General features: G+C 34.6%; 1 protein-coding gene across 1 annotated transcript; it reads right to left on the bottom strand.

Moving 5' to 3' along the window:
- Positions 1-3029: 3029 nt before the first annotated feature.
- LOC123536447 (uncharacterized) lies at positions 3030-12394 on the bottom strand. Its single transcript, XM_053528947.1, has 3 exons — positions 12228-12394; positions 10589-11045; positions 3030-4023 (listed from the first exon to the last, which is right to left on the bottom strand). Exons 2-3 carry the CDS (start codon positions 11040-11042, stop codon positions 3926-3928), a joined length of 552 nt encoding a protein of 183 aa, XP_053384922.1. The 5' UTR covers positions 11043-11045; positions 12228-12394; the 3' UTR covers positions 3030-3925.
- Positions 12395-20774: the final 8380 nt, after the last annotated feature.

The following is a 20774-nucleotide window of genomic DNA, read 5'->3' on the forward strand; positions in this document are numbered from 1 at the left end:
AGAAATTGTACATGTACTTACATTATTACATTAATTCGATGTACATTAGTACTGTAGTATAAGTGGAACAACCTTGCTCATTATCTTACATGACGAACATATTGTAGATATATGTATGTAAATTCTTTAATATGGATGTTATTTGATTACGGTATTTTAATTGGAGAAAGTTTGCTGCTAGATATAAGAGTTGGGCTAGATGCTATGGCCATATACATTTTGTAAGAATGTGCAAGAAATGTGGTCTCTTATGGATTTACAATGCAAACAGTTTTGACTAATTAAAGTGTAGATATTTTTTTGCCATATACGCTTTACGTAAGTTTCGTGAAAATTGTTCTAGAATCGTGTCCTATATTTTTATACGCCCGTTTGAAAAACGGGACGTGTTATGGGAACGCCCCTGGCGGGCGGGCGGGCGGGAGGGCGGGCGGGCGGCGTCCACAGACCTTGTCCGGAGCATATCTTCTACATGCATAAAGGGATTTTGATGAAACTTGGCACAGTTGTTCACCATCATGAGACGGAGTGTCATGCGCAAGAACCAGGTCCCTAGGTCTAAGGTCAAGTTCACACTTAGAGGTCAAAGGTCAAATTCAAGAATGACTTTGTCCGGACCATATCTTCTTCATGCATAGAGGGATTTTGATGAAAGTTGGCACAATTGTTCATCATCATGAGAAGGAGTGTCATGCGCAAGAACCAGGTCCCTAGGTCTAAGGTCAAGGTCACACTTAGAGGTCAAAGGATACAAGAATGAAAACTTTGTCCGGAGCATTTCTTCTTCATGCATAGAGGGATTTTGATATAACTTGGCACAAATGTTCACCACCATGAGGCGGAGTGTCATGCGCAAGAACCAGGTCTCTAGGTCTAAGGTCAAGGTCACACTTAGAGGTCAAAGGATACAAGAATGAAAACCTTGTCCGGAGCATTTCTTCTTCATGCATAGAGGGATTTTGATATAACTTGGCACAAATGTTCACCACCACGAGACGTAGTGTCATGCGCAAGAACCAGGTCCCTAGGTCTAAGGTCAAGGTCACACTTAGAGGTCAAAGGTCAAATTCAAGAATGACTTTGTCCGGACCATATCTTCTTCATGCATAGAGGGATTTTGATGAAAGTTGGCACAATTGTTCATCATCATGAGAAGGAGTGTCATGCGCAAGAACCAGGTCCCTAGGTCTAAGGTCAAGGTCACACTTAGAGGTCAAAGGATACAAGAATGAAAACTTTGTCCGGAGCATTTCTTCTTCATGCATAGAGGGATTTTGATATAACTTGGCACAAATGTTCACCACCACGAGGCGGAGTGTCATGCGCAAGAACCAGGTCCCTAGGTCTAAGGTCAAGGTCACACTTAGAGGTCAAAGGATACAAGAATGAAAACCTTGTCCGGAGCATTTCTTCTTCATGCATAGAGGGATTTTGATATAACTTGGCACAAATGTTCACCACCACGAGACGTAGTGTCATGCGCAAGAACCAGGTCCCTAGGTCTAAGGTCAAGGTCACACTTAGAGGCCAAAGGTCAGATACAAGAATGACTTTGTCCGAAGCATTTCTTCTTCATGCATGGAGGGATTTTGATGTAACTTGACACAATTATACATCATCATGAGACGAAGTGTCATGCGCAGTTCCCTTCTTTCGAATTACTTCCCTTTGTTGTTACTATAAATAGCTTATATTGTAACTTTTTCATTACTAGTCGTAGGGAAAAATAGAGACCACTTTTCTGTAGTACAACATGCATGCTACATCCAATTTTGAGGTGTATTTTGACCAGTCTCTACCTGGTAAAGATTTTTGTGAGGACTTACAATATTTTTTTTTTGATTTTTTTTTTTTTTTTTTTTTTTTTAAGATTAACTTCCCTTAGTTGTTACTATAAATAACTTATATTGTAACTTTTTTATAATTGACCGTAGGGAAAAACCAAGACCACTTTTCTGTGGTACAACATAGATGTTACTTTCCAATTTTAGGTGTATTTTAAGGTATCTCTACCTGGTAAGGAGTTTTTTTGAGGACTTAGAAAAACAAAACACTTAGTTATTACTAAACAACCACAAAATTAAAATTCCATTTGCAAATACAGGTGCTAGAGTAAAGAAATTTGCTGTGACGGGCGTATATTGTGACATTCTTGCACTCTTGTTATAACAGTGCGAAATCTGGTATTTCTGAAAAGCATTCATTTTAAAAAATTGTCCAATATTTATGGCATCCCTACACTTGTTGAGACGAATTAATCTCTAATCTCCTGATTGTCAAGCCTAATTACTCAGTCATTTTAGAGTATTATTAATAATACTTTTATATACATTTGTATCATAAATTAATTTCATCATTATAGTGTTTGATACTATTTTTTCACCAACAAACTGCTTAAAAAGTTGTCATGTTTACATATTTTGTATGGTAGTTGTGAAATTTCGTTGAGTAAATAAATTACAATGATAGGACATATCAGTATGTGAGGCTGCTGGGCTTGAAACAGGAAAATAGAGCATGTCCTTTTCGCTATTCCATGGTGTGTGTTGTACGAGCTGAAGTAACAAGTCCCATGTTCAAAAAACATTTTTCGGTCTCGGCTGGGTTTGGAATTAAAATTCTGAGAACATCAATATTAAATTCCACTTCAGACTTGGCCTTTAATACTGAATAGTCACTTGAAAATAAATATTAACTCAAACATACAATTAACTCAAACATACAATTAAGACTTCATTAACGACCAAAAATGTTTTGTGAACACGAGGCCAGACTGAATTTCTTTAAGCATATTTCATTTTTAATTGGTGGTGTATGGTTAATTTCTTTCGCCTGAAGCGGCCTAACCGAACTGAGCATAATGTAGAATTGAAATAGAACGCCACGTTCAGCCCATTTAGGGCTTTGATTTCAAACATTTACGTTGTGTCATTCGTTGGTGCTTCTTTATACGAGTACTATCAGACTGATCAAAACACATACAGAACAGTCCATTTTCAGGTAAGATAATTAATAATAAGAACACCGACTAAGATTTTATACCATTTTATTCTCATCTGAGAATATAAAACAAAAACAAATAAATAAAAATTGCAAACTTTCACGAATTTTCTATATATGTACAACAGATTTACAAAATGTACAAAACATTTAGTTAAATGTTTACACAACGTACTGAAATGATTGTTTTCGGTAAATAATACCGTTTTAATTGATATCCGGGTAGTCGTCACTAAAGTATGAATAATTCATGATATATAGAGACTGTCTCAAAAGATGATTTTTTCCTCTCAATCTTTTAACATTACAAAAATGAAAGTAACATAAAACTAAACTAAACGAAAGAATTCGAAAAATGCCATACATGAAATAAACGAGAAATAAAAGGAGATGATAGAAAGGAAAGACAGTGAAAATTTATGTAGGCGGTATATCTATTAGATCTAAATGTAGATGTAACAACATCCATGAACACAGTGTGAATCTTGTTAAACATTTCTCTGAACACAGGTTGAGCACTAAAAATAACATTGTGGTCATATATGGCCTGACTAAAATTTACATGGATTGAACACGTGATATCAAGGCGTATGGATTTCAATTTCCAACTTTCAGTTACAAAAAAGTACATGCTTTTTCATTGCTGGAACACATCTGGCACTTGTTCATTAGGAGCCTCTCCTCACCGAAGTTATTGAAACAGATTGTGACCAAAATGTGGCATAGAGATAGTTTAGACTAACATTGTCACTTTTTAGTCAACAAAAAAAGTTGTTAATCCGTCAGTCTCGATACTGTACGGCATAAACATATGTAATGCTATAACTTAATGAAGTTTATCACAGTCATTTTGCGCATTTGGTTACGCAGTGGATATATATAGTCCCGCTAGACTTTCTCTCCTCTAGCGTTTCCTTTCTTTGCTTCATGACGCTCTCTCCGAGACCAGCTTGAACTGTTCCACCAGTGTTGTCTTTGCTTCCGGAGAGTCACCTACGATCAATGCGCATGCGCTGGTATATTCTGGAAAAGAGGAATACAAAAATCAATATGATATTCGCTTGAAAAAAAGATAAACAATATGTCAACATTATAAAAAAACGTTGCATAAAATGATATATTTATTTTGTAAAACAGTAAAATATAGCCTTAAAAGACATGATAGTGGATGTTCTTGTAAGACAGAAGCAAGTGTCGAAATGTGGCCTTCGCAGAGACAGGTATGATCCTCAGCAGACGACAGGCGAAAGGGCTGCGAGGTACGCATATTAGCCTCTTATTTACAAGATAAAAGTATTTACTATAAACTCCTAAGTGCAACGAGAAGACGGTCCAGTAGACCTATATGACCCAGTTGAAAGATAAAAACTGCTAATTTCGATGATGAGGTAACTGTTATTGAAGAAGATAAATTGAGTGAGATGACCAATAAAGATAAAGCAGTTGGTACGTATAGCAGGTTACCACGACACACCACGGGATAAATCTCTCCCGGTGTCCAATGTGTTAGCAGTCGATGGAAAACCACAGATAAAAATCTGACAAAATATTATCAAAAACCCTGTTTTATGTGGATCAGCGGATTTATGCGTTTAAAATGAAGTTGTCATAACAATGAAATATTTCTACTCTGACTCAACAATGGGACACTAAAAGCTGACAATTTTATAACATTTGCAACATTTTGAACTACAAAAGAAGTTTTTGTTGACAAAAAAGAGTTACCCTAGTTACGGTCATTGTAGATAAAGAAATTGTGGTGTGTGGTCATTATTTTTGTTTGTTTGTGGATTGAATGGGAAAAGTTATGTGAAGTATCCGTGAAATTAAGGACATTTATTGCATTCTTCAGGCCTATTATTCCCATGTCAAAATGCTTTTAAAGAGTTAATGGATTCTTTGAAGGTCAGCTGGAAATAACTGTACTCGGCACAAGGACCTGCCAAACGTTAATTAATTAACGCAAAACTGACAGACGGTCAGCAGAATTTTTTTGTGCGTTCTTGTCCTAAACTTTTTTTTAAACAAAATTCAATTCTATTTAAGCTACGTTAGTTTGCAATAGAGAAAAGGGAAAACAAACTTTCCCTAAAATCCAGTTTGCTCTAATAACAGAAAGACAGATTATCATGTCATCCGATGGAACCAAAACTGCAAGCAAAAAAGAACGAAGAGTCCATTTTATCTGGAACAACTGATACGATTAGACCTTCCTGATTTTATATTGCGCAAATTTACATCGCATTTGCCTATTCAGTCCTTAATAATTACGATGAAAGCAATCGTTTGCAATTACTAGAAAAAAATATTTAAATGTCCCCTTACTAAACATCCAAAGACCCTACGTGGCTTGCATTAAAGTTGTAATTGCGAATTATCAGACCATCAACATCTTTAGATATTCCATCTACAGATCAAAAGAAAATACCCAAACCCAAAATGGACAAAATAAATAGTCTGTCTGTCTTTTTTCTTTTTAACCATTCTTAGCATGTCTACAAAGAGAAGCGATAATTGTTATTTTTGCAACTTTGAAATGATGCTTCAAACTGTTAAAAGATCGACGTCGAGATGGTTAATTGCACATTTTAACTGTTAAAAGTGGTCAGTTTACAACGATGATAAAAACCCAGGGGGTCGTGTTGCAACGCCATGGTTGATAATTGCGCCGTTTAGACTGGTGGCCTCGGATGAAAAGTTTGACAAAATGCTGACGTCAACTCCCATGGTCAGAACACAATGAAGTATTGAATCCATTAGGGCCACAGCAATAGAATACCAATTAATAAAAACGAACAACTGCTGCGGCAGGGTATAGCGGCCAGGAGACGCTACGCGACAGTCAGTGTTCGAGCGCTCTCGCACTAGCCTAACCCCGTAAAAATAAGCGAATATGCAGTGTCTATGAATTCAATAGAGAAAAGTACATTATGTATTTACTTTGGGGATACTTGACCGTTTAAGGAATAAAGGTAAACCAGATTCTGACGAAGTTCTTCCATTAAAGGATTGTTTGGGTGACTGCGCATCTATGATTGAAGAACGATGTCAATGTAATGTATAGGGTCAACATTTTTGTAGGGTTTTTCAAGGGTTTTCAAAGACATCATCTGGACTGGTCGGTGTTTGGTTACCTGTCCCTGTCAAGGGCCATAACATCTAATTACCTTGCCAAAATGTATCTAATGTCAAGCAATTCAAAATACTTGAAAAGTATATTTTTACAGTTCAAGTACGCATTAAATAAGCAGTATTAGAGACCTGTAGCGAAATTCTCCCATCGTCAGTGTATTTTAGATATGTGAATACTGATGTTTAACAAATTTGTTTCATTTTTAATTATTTTACTATTGTCAAATTCTTATCAATACGAAACAAAACTGCCGTACCATATGTTCCAGATGAATTTTTACCCATTCAATATTTAAATCTGAACAGTCATAAAACGTCGTAAAATTAAATCAGAAGTTGGTTCATTCATTTTAACTCCGTCATTACGAAACTGGATTTTTTTCACCATCAAATGGTGCATAAAATTTGCTGAGACTTAAAGATGTTCAAAGCAATCGAATTAATGATAAAATAATCGATTACTTTCTTCTAACGAAACTGCATACCGGTAATATCTATATATTCAACTCGGGGGTAAAAAAACCGCAAACGCCCATGTCGGCTCATTAATTTTCATTGATAAACGTACTATGATGAAGCAATATTTAAAAAATGGTGAATTGCGTCAAGTCGCAAAATAGCTTTTGACTCTTGAATTGTATGTACTTGTTTTTAAAGTAGTACATCTGAAATAGCAGACGCTCGTCAATAGCAGTCTGATTTTGTTTTAAGGTGAGTGTGTTGGGGTGGGGCGGAGAAGGGGGTGCAGTATATAGAGAGACTTTTCACGTATTCAGTTAATTCAGCTTAAGCTTTAGCTATATATAATTAATGTAAACCGCAGGTGAATATTCTGGCGAGACGGGAGAATGTAGCTTCGCGACAGCTATTCGACAAATTAATGTAAAAAAATGTATCAAATTCTGCCTTTGGGAAAAATACATTAAAATGATTACTTATGTTCACATGGTTGCAAAACTAATGAAATTTGAGCTTTTATCGACTGAAATGTTTAGGTTTTTTCAACGTGTCCCATCGGCATACAATCTCCGTCTCTTGTTTCAATTAAGAAAACATTGCCGATGACTAATGGCTTACTTAAATAAAGTTAGAATCTCTGATGTTATTGTTTTGGGGGATATTTTAAAGTTTGAAGCAATTTCAAGTTCATCCTAACTGAGCCAATATTAAACTTGGATTGAAAGGTAACAGGGCAAGTCTCGCATGTCGCTATAAATGCATTCTCAAATGAATTTCATTCTCCAATATACATGATATATAAAACCAATGTACCATGCAAGAAAGTTAGCGCAAGTTCTGAAAACCCTAGTCATCCAAATTCCCGATGATAATTTTAATTCTTTCACATGCACTTCTAATTAAAAAAAAAAGACATCTTTTTTAGATTTAATACCAGATTTTTGTAATTTCCCTTCCTAGTCCAATGAACTTTATGAAGATTACTAAAATAACTTGAATTCCTCCGCAAAGATAACCACAAGTATTGGTGACAATGTATGTTAAACGTTTCTTTTTAAGGACAAAGACAGAAGTCATCATACCCTTATCTGGTGGGAAAGGTTTTCGACAGACAATTATACAACTATTTTCCTTAAACAAATGTCTTTTCATTTCCGAGAACGCTGTTTTTGTCTTCTTTAGGTAAGTAAAAGATAGGAATGTTAAATACTACAAAGAGGCTGAGAAATATGTATTTTGTGGGATTGAACGAACAGGAAATCCTTCTCTTTTTTTAAAAAAAAACAAGGTTGTATATGTATGGGAGAATTTTGACCTTAACTCTTTGTTTAAATTTGGGTATAACGTTTAAGGGGTATCATTAAATGGCTTTGTTCGGGTAATCATGGGAGACTTGATTTACACGTTTTTAAGCAAAGGGATAATATTTCATTGATAGTTTGATTTTTTATTACCAATGATTCATGAGCCGTGAGAAAAGTACTGCAAAATGTCAATGGCCCTATGTGATGGAAACTATTCATTCATTGCCATTTATATTTTTTTTACTCTAAAATACCACTAGTGCACGAACATGAAAATTGTTGAAAATTGTCGAAATCTGTCGTGACATCAGGCAATAAAAGAACATGTCATTGAAACATGCCAATTGATGAAATAAATGACTTGAGAGAAAAAATGTTACCATGAAAACAGTTGAGAAAAAAAAATGAAAAAGGGTTTGGTGAAAAGAGGACTTGTCTGTGCTCGTGTGAATGAAACTTTTTCAATAGAAATGACTTCACGCTCATGACTTGTTAAATGAATGATGTAATTTTCTTTTAAAATGAAATTTGAAAATGAACTTTTGTGGACGAACGGTATTAAATTTCTGCAGTTGTATTTGAAAGAACAAGAAGACCAAAAATACTTTATATTGCCCAACTCCTTAAATAAATCGTCGGTCCATAGTTTGTACCATATGACTGGTCACTGGTTCATATAAAGTCAAAAAGAAATTAAAGACAAAATTATGAAAATTAATTTCTGAAATCATGTAAGAAAACACTTTTGCTGGTCAATAGTGAGAACAACTGGCCCTCGATCCTTCGGAACTCGGGAAATAGTTTTGGCTACTGACCTGTAAGCCATTCAATTTGTGTATATTATAAATAAGTCGTTTACTTTAAAAAGTTTAGAAACTGTAGCTGAACACCAAAAGACACCTGCTTCTGTTTTACAGACATTAACGTCAGATGAATGTTAACTGAATTATTACAAAACAAGAGGGCCAAGATGGCCCTAGGTCGCTCACCTAAGAAACACACCATAACATTGTAAAACATGTTTGACCTAGTGATTTCATGGAAACAAATATTCTGACCAATTTTCATTAAGATTGGACCAAAAAATTGGTCTCTTGCGATAAAACAAGCATTTTCTTAGATATGACCTAGTTTTTGACCCTAGATGACCCATGTTCAAACTCGATCTAGATTTTATCAAGGCAATCATTCTGACCAAAATTCATGAAGATCAATTGAAAAATACAGCCTCTATCACATACACAAGTTTTTTCTTTGATTTGACCAAGTGACCTAATTTTTGACCTCAGATGATCCATATTCAAATTCGACCTAGATTTCATTAAGGCAAACATCCTGACCAAATTTCATAAAAATCAATTGAAAAAAAACAGTCTCTATCGCATACACAAGATTTTTCTTTAATTTGACCCAGTGACCTAGTTTTTGACCTCAGATAACCCATATTCAAACTCGATCTAGATTTCATCAAGACAATCACTCTGACCAAATTTCATGAAGATCAATTGAAAACTACATCCTCTATTGCATACACAATGTTTTTCTTCGATTTGGCCTAGTGACCTAGTTTTTGAACCCAGATGACCCATTTTCAAACTCGGCCTAGATTTTATCAAGGTAATCATTCTGGCTAAATTTCATGAAGATCAGTTGAAAAATACAGCCTCTATCGCATACACAAGGTTTTTCCTTGATTTGACCTAGTGACCTAGTTTTTGACCCCAGATGACCCATTTTCGAACTCGGCCTAGATTTCATCAAGGTTATCATTCTGACCAAAATTCATGAAGATCAATTGAAAAATACCGCCTCTATCGCATACACAAGGTTTTTCTTTGATTTGACCTAGTGACCTAGTTTTTGACCCGAGATGACCCATTTTCGAACTCGGCCTAGATTTCATCAAGGTAATCATTCTGACCAATATTCATGAAGATCAATTGAAAAATACAGCCTCTATCACATACACAAGGTTTTTCTTTGATTTGACCTAGTGACCTAGTTTTTGACCCGAGATGACCCATTTTCGAACTCGGCCTAGATTTCATCAAGGTTATCATTCTTACCAATACTCATGAAGAATAATTGAAAAATACCGCCTCTATCGCATACACAAGGTTTTTCTTTGATTTGACCTAGTGACCTAGTTTTTGATCCGAGATGACCCATTTCCGAACTCGGCCTAGATTTCATCAAGGCAATCATTCTGACCAATACTCATGAAGATCAATTGAAAAATACAGCCTCTATCGCATACACAAGGTTTTTCTTTGATTTGACCTAGTGACCTAGTTTTTGACCCGAGATGACCCATTTTCGAACTCAGCCTAGATTTCATCAAGGTTATCATTCTGACCAATACTCATGAAGATTAATTGAAAAATACAGCCTCTATTGCATACACAAGGTTTTTCTTTGATTTGACCTAGTGACCTAGTTTCTGACCCGAGATGACCCATTTTCGAACTCGGCCTAGATTTCATCAAGGTTATCATTCTGACCAATATTCATGAAGATTAATTGAAAAATACAGCCTCTATCGCATACACAAGCTAAATGTTGACAGACGACAGACGACAGACGACAGACGACAGACAGACAGACGACGGACGCCGGACATCGAGCGATCAGAAAAACTCACCTGAGCATTGCTCAGGTGAGCTAAAAATAACATATTGGATAACAGCACTTACCAGGTTCACATATAATTTCCCTTTCTTTCCGTCGGCACACAACGCAAGTGACAAGCACTGTGATAACGCCTGTGACACATGTCACTACCAGAATCCCAACCAGGACCATTGTAATCGTGAACCATTTATCCCCATTTTCGGTGACGAATTCTGTCGGTGTCGTCGGCACTTCATCTGTATTATCAACGACCTGCGGAAATTTGGATTCGGTTGACTTCAGTGACGAATGTGGTCGAATAAACTGAAACTCTGATAATGGACCGCAGTACGTGTCCTGATCGTCGAAGCATTTGCGCCGGACGACTTGGTGGTTCTCGCAGCTAGAACAAGGGGTACATTCCATTGCAGCACGGTTGAAGTAAAAGCCTTGTTGGCAGCTGGGGATGAACTCGGACCTCGCACCGCAGCAGCTGGCAAACACAGCCATCAAAACTATCAAACTCTTGTAATCCATCCTCTGCAAATAATAAAAAAAACATTTCGTGTAACTATATTTAGTTAATCACTAGATAAAAGGTAATTCCATTACAAATGTCTATTTATAGTATTACATCCGCCAAGCCTGTACCTGGAAATTGTTCCCTGACTTGTATCTATTTTATTAATGAAACATATAAAAAAATATATATTGTATAATATCCATTTGCAAATAAAACCGTATGTGTACAAAAAGGTAACTACATGTATATTTATTCTTTATTATAGTCTCAATTACATACAATGCAATAATACACAACACACAAATATGTACATATCAAACATATGTATGTAACCATTCTGATTTAGAAATATTAGAGACTTTTATATTTATCTCATTTCACATATAAAAGAGGTAACTGCATATATGTTATCTGGGGTTGTTTACTCACACATACAGTCAACCAACAACTGACGTTATTAAAGAAAAAAAGTTCGATTGAAACTCCGATTATGTTCCTTAACAGAAAAAAAAAGACTATTTTTTCGTCTATTCCCAGTACACTGCACTGTTAAAATTGTATAAAAAAAGGTTGATGCTGTACTCGAAATTATAAGCATTTAACATTCCTCGTACCTATCTATCCCATTCCATAAAATAAAAAATATAAATACCTGGCGTATATGATAATGAATATGTTAAAAGATATGTGGCTGATATCATCCCATGATTACAGCATGAATATAAATAGAACAGACAGCTACTATGTACATGAAAATTATCTGCTTTGCTTGCAAAAATAACGTGTTTTCAAGTCTTTCATGTAAGGATATAATATATTTGACTTTATATGACTACGAAAACATCACCAAAAAACAAATAGAGAATCATCTTTCTCTGTATATTTTCTGCAGTTTCAAATTATTTCTAATTCTGTGTCAGACAAAAAATAAGCCAGACATTATAGATATATTACTATATATACTTATTAATATACGTATGTTTCTCAATTGGCATTTATACATGTAGTAAAGTAAGGAATATAAAATCAACTGTATTATTACTATTTATAATTGTAATTGAATTATAATACAAATTCGTGCATTCTTTTTTTTCAAGACCAGCTTGTTAAAATAATAATAATAATAATAATACTTTATAAATAATAGTATACTGAAAAAAAAATTGGTTTAAATAAAAAAATATCGTTATCAAACTTACCAAATAATGAAGTAGCGTATATCCCTTAAACTGTAATATAAAATCCAATTAAACCTTTTTTAAAAGATTTTTTTTTTCAAAAATAACAAAGTTAATCAATCGGCCTGTCCGTTACAAATGCGCTATTACAAATGAATTTAAACGCAGACGACACATGTACAAAACTTAAGCGTGCATCTGTACATGTTCAAGCCTGTTTTTATTGTAGTGGGTTCCCACGGTGACGTCAGAATTTTCAACCAATCAGAGGTCTGGGTATGTAATTTATGCACACAAAAATTCTTTTATCTCCAAAAATACCGAAAACTGGGTTATTCGTCAAGCTTTGATGTTCTCACAGGCTCATTCATGAAATAGCGAAATACTTGAGTTTATCTTATTTGTGAATCAAGCAGTGTCTCGCTCGCCAGCGTTCTTATGGCGTAATATTACAGGTTTTGTATAAATATGCAAATTGTTCGAATGAGTTACTCAATGGTAGATTGAATATCTCAAAATGTGACAAACATCACTTAAAGATGTAACAATTAATTACTCAAATTGCGCAAGCAATTAAATGTGCTAGCTCAGACATCTGTTTAAAAACTTACGCACATATCTTTAGTGTGTGAATTCTATTTATTTATTGTATTTTTTTTTTTTTTTTGCCAAAGAGCTATAAAATACAGTATTTTATTTATACTTCTTTGTTTTTGCATACCCCTGAACGATCTTTCTTTTTTATTCTGTGAATTGTTGCGGGCATAAACAGTAGAAAATAAGTTTATATTAAAGCATTAAACTCGTATAAAGCTATCATACAAAAGGACATTGAATGTCTATTCGGAATAAAAGACAAATGCAGAAAATGAAACAAAAATCATGCACGGGTAACTGAGACATTGTGATAGGCACGTACTAGTCCAAATAACAGGACGTTTCAGGACAGCGTGATAACTATTGACTACAGGGATGACAATTATAAAATATCAGATTATTAATAAAAAAAAGTCATCCCGATTTAATAGCCTAAATGAGTAAGGCTAAGAACGAACTTAACAAAAAAGTATTTTCATTATACGTACGCTAAGTCTAAAAGCCATATATTCTGTAATCTATAATTACACATATGCAGACACACTAACAAAACAAACAAGCGCCAACCGGCGACTGCTCTGGTGCTCGAACCTAAACCCTGATAACAGTTATTGATCCTACCCTGATTACGAAAATAGTTCAGAATGTAGAAATCACCCAACGGGCCTATAGATGATTTTGGGACAGACGCAGTGAACTTAAGGAAGGGAAGACTACAGAATAGAACAGAACATCTATTCCACTTGTTCCACTCGATTCAAACTGTTTGTACTCGAGCCAATTAGCCGTGCAAATGGACTGCTATACCAGTTCTATGCTTTAACACGTGTACACGGCTTTTGAGAGCGAGTCAAACATTCGCCATCTTTTTTTTAATCAAGTCAAATCAAGTCAAAGTTTATTAAGAAAACATGTACATGTTCATATTGTTCGTATTCACTGTTCATATTCACCAATATTGTATATTTACAATGTAGCGATACATACACATATCACAAAAAAGTATGAGTCATAAACGGTGTTAGTGTTGTTGTTTTTGTTGTTGTTATTGTTGTTGGAATGAACATTCAGCTTTTACAATAACTGAAACATTTTAAGAAACATGCAATTGTTCTGGGGTGGGAAAGTGGAAATGCAACATTTTTTGCTTTCATTCTTATTTTATTCATACAATAATGTGGAAATTGAATCTGATTATGTTAAAAGAAATTACATATGTGGCGATTGCATGCAATCGTTTCCAATCTGTAATGACCTTTGAAGTTAATTTGTAGGTTAAATCTGTTGTCACCTAGCTTTTAGTAACGTGATAAAAACAATCTGATGTAAAACCGACCTCAGTCCATTGTGTCCTTAAAGGTGCTAACTGGTAGGGTAAATGCTATTAACCCGGTAAAGACTTCAAAGCGAAGGTGATTTAATGGTATTTTTCGCATGTTTTAAGGGGTTAAGTGGTTAAAAAACATTTTTGCTGATTGAATTAAAATAGAAAGAAATTTAGTTAAAGCGGACTGTAAAAACAGATACTAAATTAAGCAGTTTACTAATGAAAATAAAGATTAAATAGACCTGTGTTATGAATTAAAAAAAAATGTAAAGTTCGGGCCCGAAAACATTAACAATGGGTCTGATAAGATCAAAGTAATTTGTTTTCAATCTTGGAACTGAACACGTAAGAGCGGATGTAAGCAACACCACTCTGTAGTGCATATAAAAGGTTAGAGGTGTGTGTGTGTGTGTGTGTGTGTGTGTGGTGGGGGGAGGGGGTGCAATGACACCTGCCAGAATCTTATATAAACACTACTATCTTGAGTTTTTATCTGACACTAACGAACCAATCTGTGACTTGTATCTGTGAGATAGACTATAAAGTATTATGCTGAAAAACAACACTATGATATATCCTTATCTGATATTCAAGCACCCCACCACTAGCTCCAGCGCCCGCTCTGATTCAACAGCGATTAATAATATGAAGTTATGTCGATTATGCATATGTACAATTAAGAAAATATCTGATTTCAAGTTTGATAATTTTATACACTGCTACAGTAACCCTCCCTATCATACACGACTAAGAAATGAAAGAAACTAGGGCAATTAGAGTAAATGCATTTATTTTCTTAACGCTTCTTTACTGTTTATACAGAAATAGAGTCAATTCAGAGTTCAGATCTTCCTACTTTTCACGTGCAAGTACGTATGGGGTAGGGTGGTGGGACTGACGAGTCGTTGCCACCGAGAGAGAGAGTCCAAGATATTGTAATGGATGTGGAAGATGTTGTATTCCAATATCGAGTCATACCTGGAACAACTGATACGTATCAGACTATCCTGGTTATACTAAAACCGCTGACTGAAGTTGACAATTGATTTGAAAATGCTTATATTAGAAGAAGAAGAAGAAGAAGAAGAAGTAGTAGTAGTAGAAGAAGAAGAATGTTTTATTTGACTTAAACTTATACAGTTTCTCGTCATACAAATACAATTCATAATTATAATAAATACAAAATATACAGGTCAAAATCTAAGTAATAACTAATATAAGTTCTGAGGGTGGTCCTAAGCATGAACTTCTTTCAATCGTATATAAACTACAGTTTCTCGTCATACAAATACAATTCACAATTGTAGACATATACTTACGGAGATTGCAGGACAAAATCGATCCCGTTTTCAATTTGCCCAACACTCTCCCTCAATTGATTTTGTTAAATAAAAACTTTAAAATCTAATACAAGTTAACAACCATTTTAAAGCTGATAATTATCAATGCGATATTGAAACAACTGAAGAGGGATAGATGGTAGGATTGTCCGGACGTTGGTTATGGTGGAGCGAGGGAGAAGGGGTGTCTGTATTTCACTTAAGAATTCTCTTAATAATGATTATCGAAATTCGGGATACGGCCCAAATCTGTCCCAGCCCCTATTCACCTTCCTCGTCCCTCTTCTCTCCGCCTATGAAAGTTCAAAGTTATGAAAAATAAATTGACCATAAGATTTCTACCTTGAATTTGAAACATCAGTGCAAAAAAGAACAACGATATCGTACTTACAAGGGCGATATAGCAGCGACATCCAGCTCCCGTTTTAACACTAAAGATAAAAACATCACTTCAAAAGAGTATCAAATTTTGTTTATTACAGCGAGGGGACCGAAGGTTGCATGCAACCTGTTTAACCCAAAGTACTTGGATCCTCGTAAAGAGGGTATCGCTGTACTCACCTGTCGCCCCATATTGTGCCTTTTAGTACAAGATATCTATCTAATTTCTATCTAATTTCAATGCTCTTCCGGTCATCAACAGCCCCAGTGATATATATCAACGATATGAAATCTAAATGTCTAACATTTCTAAAAAGGTTAGATTTTATAAGGTAAGTTTCACAGCGTTTTTTACACATAAAAATAAAGATAGAACAAATTTAGAGTAAATAAATATGTCACCAAACCTAAAGGTGTTTACAAACTGGAAACGCGAGAAAGGGCTATTCATTTTCCTTTAATGATGTGGCTTTTCTTCACGTAACCATATCATTAATCTCATCATATACCTCAAAGGAACTGTTTAAATGAAATGTTTAATTTTTTAACAATCAATTGTGCCTTTTGCGTCAAATCGCCACTTTTTTACGTTTTCGAAACACTTTCTTTATAACAATATAGATCTAGTTGAATTCTGGCGCAAAAGTTTTCAATTTCATGTGTAATTTTTCATGAAAAAGGTGAAACCTCTTCCTTTAGAAACCCAACGACTCAATAAATATGACTGAAATAACTAAATATTATGGCATTGTTCTTAAATGACAATAGACCAATTTCCACATTTCATATAATTATACTGTTAGAGGTCTCCGAGATTTTAATCATATTTATTTTTTCAAAGGTTCCAAAATACAAGACAATAAACACTGGCATCTAAGACAATCTCTTTTAGCTAAACATTCGTTCTCTTTTTAAAACTATTGTCTGCCTTGTCTCCGAGAGAAATTCCAAAACAAGTCTGTGTTTTTGTTTACATTGTTAACATATTAAGATAAAATTTGGCGCAAACGATTCCAATTTCACTCTCTAACCAAATACACAAATTTGATCATTTTAAAAGACAATGGCGGTTATTACCAGAGATTTTATCTCGTAACAATTAACATATCATAACCTTTCAGCATTACTATTCTTAAGGCAATACACAACGCCTTCAGTCTAAAAGACAAAGCCGCAAGATCTTTATTTTAAAACAATACATTTTTTTTTTCAAAAATGTTGTTTACATTTAGCGTTACTTTCACGCTTGGTTTGGAAAAATAATCATAAATGTCCCTTTTTTAAGTTCTGATTTTTGTTTAAACAATAGGGGCACGCGTTTACAAACAAAATGCTTTTTACATTTTGTTTACTAGGCCTATATATAACATGAACCTTAAAGATTGACTTAAACAATTAGAAGAGAAAAAAATCTCTTGCGTTAGTAACGCAGCGACGTTTTATTGTAAAAAAAAAGAATTTAACAGAACTATTTAAGACTTGTTTATTTATTTTCTTTTTTTGAAACACATGTATATACTACATTGTTTGGAAAATGTAGTGTTCTGGTGTCAATTTTAGACGAATGCCACTCGTTTAAAATTTACCCCGCTAAAATTCTATAATGAACTTGTCCATCTTTCAATTTGGATAGTACTATTAACTATTAAAAGGGGTGACTACCAAAAAGATACTGATTGAATAGCGAACAGTCCAGATCATGATCAGACTGCACGGATGTGCAGGCTGATCATGATCTACACTAGCCGCAAAGGCAGAATCAGTCGTGACCAGCATGATAAGGGTTAGACAAAACTTCTTCAGATGTCTTACTTTGCAAGTCTCCAATGAATTTAAGAAACCTGTAAGTGGTTACCTTTTGTGCAATGCATGCAACATATCTTCAGATAGCGTGCAATGCTTTATGAATATCTGCAAAATAATCATCTTTTTAATATTTTATGCTGAAGGTATATAAACACATACTTTTTTTTGAAAAGGTCTTTTTAATATCTAAACAGATAATCAATACTGACCATATAGCTTACGACCGCAAAACTTTTTAGGTCATTAAAGGAAAGAAATATTTAACCAGTCTCAATTTTTGAGCAGGGCTTACAGTTAGGAATGACCTCTCCCCCATCCCCACCCTGCCTGTCACGCAATTTTGATATCTTCCTGCAAAATTCGTTGCATGCCTTAATTTATAAGTGCAGTGACAGGGGTTTACCAAACAGGTTTTAACGCTAAAACTTATATACTTTTTTTCTTATAATCTGCAACACGGATTAGGGATGTCGGTCCGTTGAGCTGACACTTCCTAACTGTACGAATGGTACAATTGACATATTTGTCATTGCGAAAAACTATTAACTAAAGCATGTCGAAACGCTGATAATTAAAATTCTCAAATTGCTGAAAATTACAGAGAATTTGCGCCGTTGAAAAGGACTTAAAACTTTCTTTACACGGCCAGCATGCTTTAAGAACTATTTTCTTTATTGGGTTCAAAATTAAGCCGATCATTTTACGGGTATTTAAAATTCTTTCGCGAAATTGAAAATTCACCGGTAGTTATTTTAGAAAGCAATGCAAATAAACTGTTCATGGCCATTCTTAATTTTTAAGGGACGCTTCTTTTTTAAATACAGATCCCTCTCTGTTGTTAAAATGTTATTTAAACTGACCGGAAATATTTTAGTATCCCTTTACCGGAACGAAATCGCGATAAAAATGACTAATACATTTAAAATTACACGCTAGTGGATTTAAGACATAAATGTTGCTCTTCTTTTAACTATTAGTTTACACAATCTAATTAAATACTAGAGTAAGACTAGATAAAATCTCGTTTTGGGTGATTTTATCTCGTGAGAATAGGCAAATGTAACGAATATGAATGGATGGCGTTTTCATCTACAACAATAATATCAATGATTTTCAAAATGGTCTATCACACATATCCCGATTCGCCAGCTTAACCCTTACCCTGCTAAATTTTTATAATGAACTTGTCCATCTTCCAATTTGGACAGTACCGTTAACTGTTTAAAGGGGTGCTTACCAAAAGATACTGGCTGAATAACGAACAGTGCAGATCATGATCAGACTGCACGGATGTGCAGGCTGATCATGATCTACACTGGCCGCAAAGGCAGAATCAGTCGTGTCCAGCATGGTAAGAGTTAATAAAATTCCTGCTGTATAAGGAAATGACCCAAATATTCAGGATAAGGAAGCATATTGAGAATTTTAATGGTCGTATTTATCAAGCGGGAAAGAATATCATATATTCTTCCCATTATATGAAACTTAAATTTCGCTATCGTAAGTACTTGAAATTGTACGGAATAATTTTTGGAGAGATATACCTTCAATTTTTTTTTATATAAATAAAACAGAAGGCACGCGATCCACACAGAAAGGGCAGATGGGAAACGGGGCGCGTGCTGCCGATTAAATTTTAATACATTAATATGACCCTTTAGCAGACAAAGTCTTTTCATTTTCTATAGCGAAGCTGTGTGAATCTGTTTGATCAATGTTAAATATCCCAATACATGAGATCGGCTTCTGTTTACCGTTATTTTGATGTTCTATCGAACATTATCTAAATCTAATTTCAATAATACTTCAAATAAAGATAGGGTTAGTCCTAAGTATTTAATTCCCAAAATTTTACCGTTTGGTTCCTGAACCACCTGCCGTTTTCGCGTCATTGTGCTAGTTGGCTATAACGGAAATACCCAATCAAACAAAAGCAATCGCCATTAAGCAGACGACACCCAACAAAGAGGCAAATGGCACAGTTCTGTATCAACATTGCATTAAACAAAGAAGATGGGCATGCAAAATCGATCCCAGCATCTGGAGAAAAAAAAACATCTGCCTGCCGCACTGCGGGTTTAACACCAATTAGAAAAAAATGCATTTTTATTGCAAATGGTCTGTTCAACTTGAATAGTTTTTGAAAAAAGGCCGATATCTTGTTCTCAAAATGAGAATCATTACGCAAATGAAACAATCATACACAATATATTTTGTTGCCAATATTACATACGAAAAAAAAAATAAAAAAATCAACTGATAAATTCATCACTGTCATTCTGTATTACTACTTACAATTATCATATAACATTTTGTATTTGTTCTAAAGAATTTCACTTTTAACTTAACGTGTTGGTAATGGTTAATACAAAAACAGAATATTTGAATTTTTATAAAGTATATGTGTTAAGGTTAAATTTTTGTAAGAAGCCAATAAATCTCAGCGAAACTACGAATTCTCTCCAGTTCACTTAAAATGTGAACGATAGCTTTAAAGGAAGCAAATTATCCACAAAAACTTGTTTCATCGTTTACATGCACTGGTTTTATTTATTTATTTATTTATTTATTTATTTATTTATTTATTTATTAGTTAATAACAGACGTTCTTATTCATTGTTGTCCGCATATGTCAGTGATATATATTTCTCAGTTGATAGTAAATTTGTAAATTAAATATGAACCATAGAGTAATACATGTACACTAAATTTACTTTTAAATAATTGTATGATTTTAGGTGACTTATAGGCCCATTGGGCCGGGTGCTGTACTATTTTTCTATGTACATAGACCAGAATGTCGTTTTACCTGCAACTCTAGTCAAAACAAAAAATATATAAATTGTTTATTACATTTATTGAAGAATCGCTGTAAAGGGTGTGTTTTTATTGTTGTTTTATTTTGTTATATTACAACGCAACTAGCATTTGTATGGCCTAAGTTCGAACCAGCGGGCCTGAATTTCACCAAGCAGGCTTGTCGTACAGGACCTGGTTGAAAAGCTAAATTTCTGACCCAGACAGGTCCCACGGCAGTTTGAGACTGCGGTTTGTGGCACTGGCTAGACAGGATACTCGGTTCTAAAATCACCCAGACCACCATGAAAAACGATATCC

The sequence above is a fragment of the Mercenaria mercenaria genome, chromosome 17 (assembly GCF_021730395.1).
Source record: "Mercenaria mercenaria strain notata chromosome 17, MADL_Memer_1, whole genome shotgun sequence".
Classification (NCBI taxonomy): Eukaryota; Metazoa; Mollusca; class Bivalvia; order Venerida; family Veneridae; genus Mercenaria; species Mercenaria mercenaria.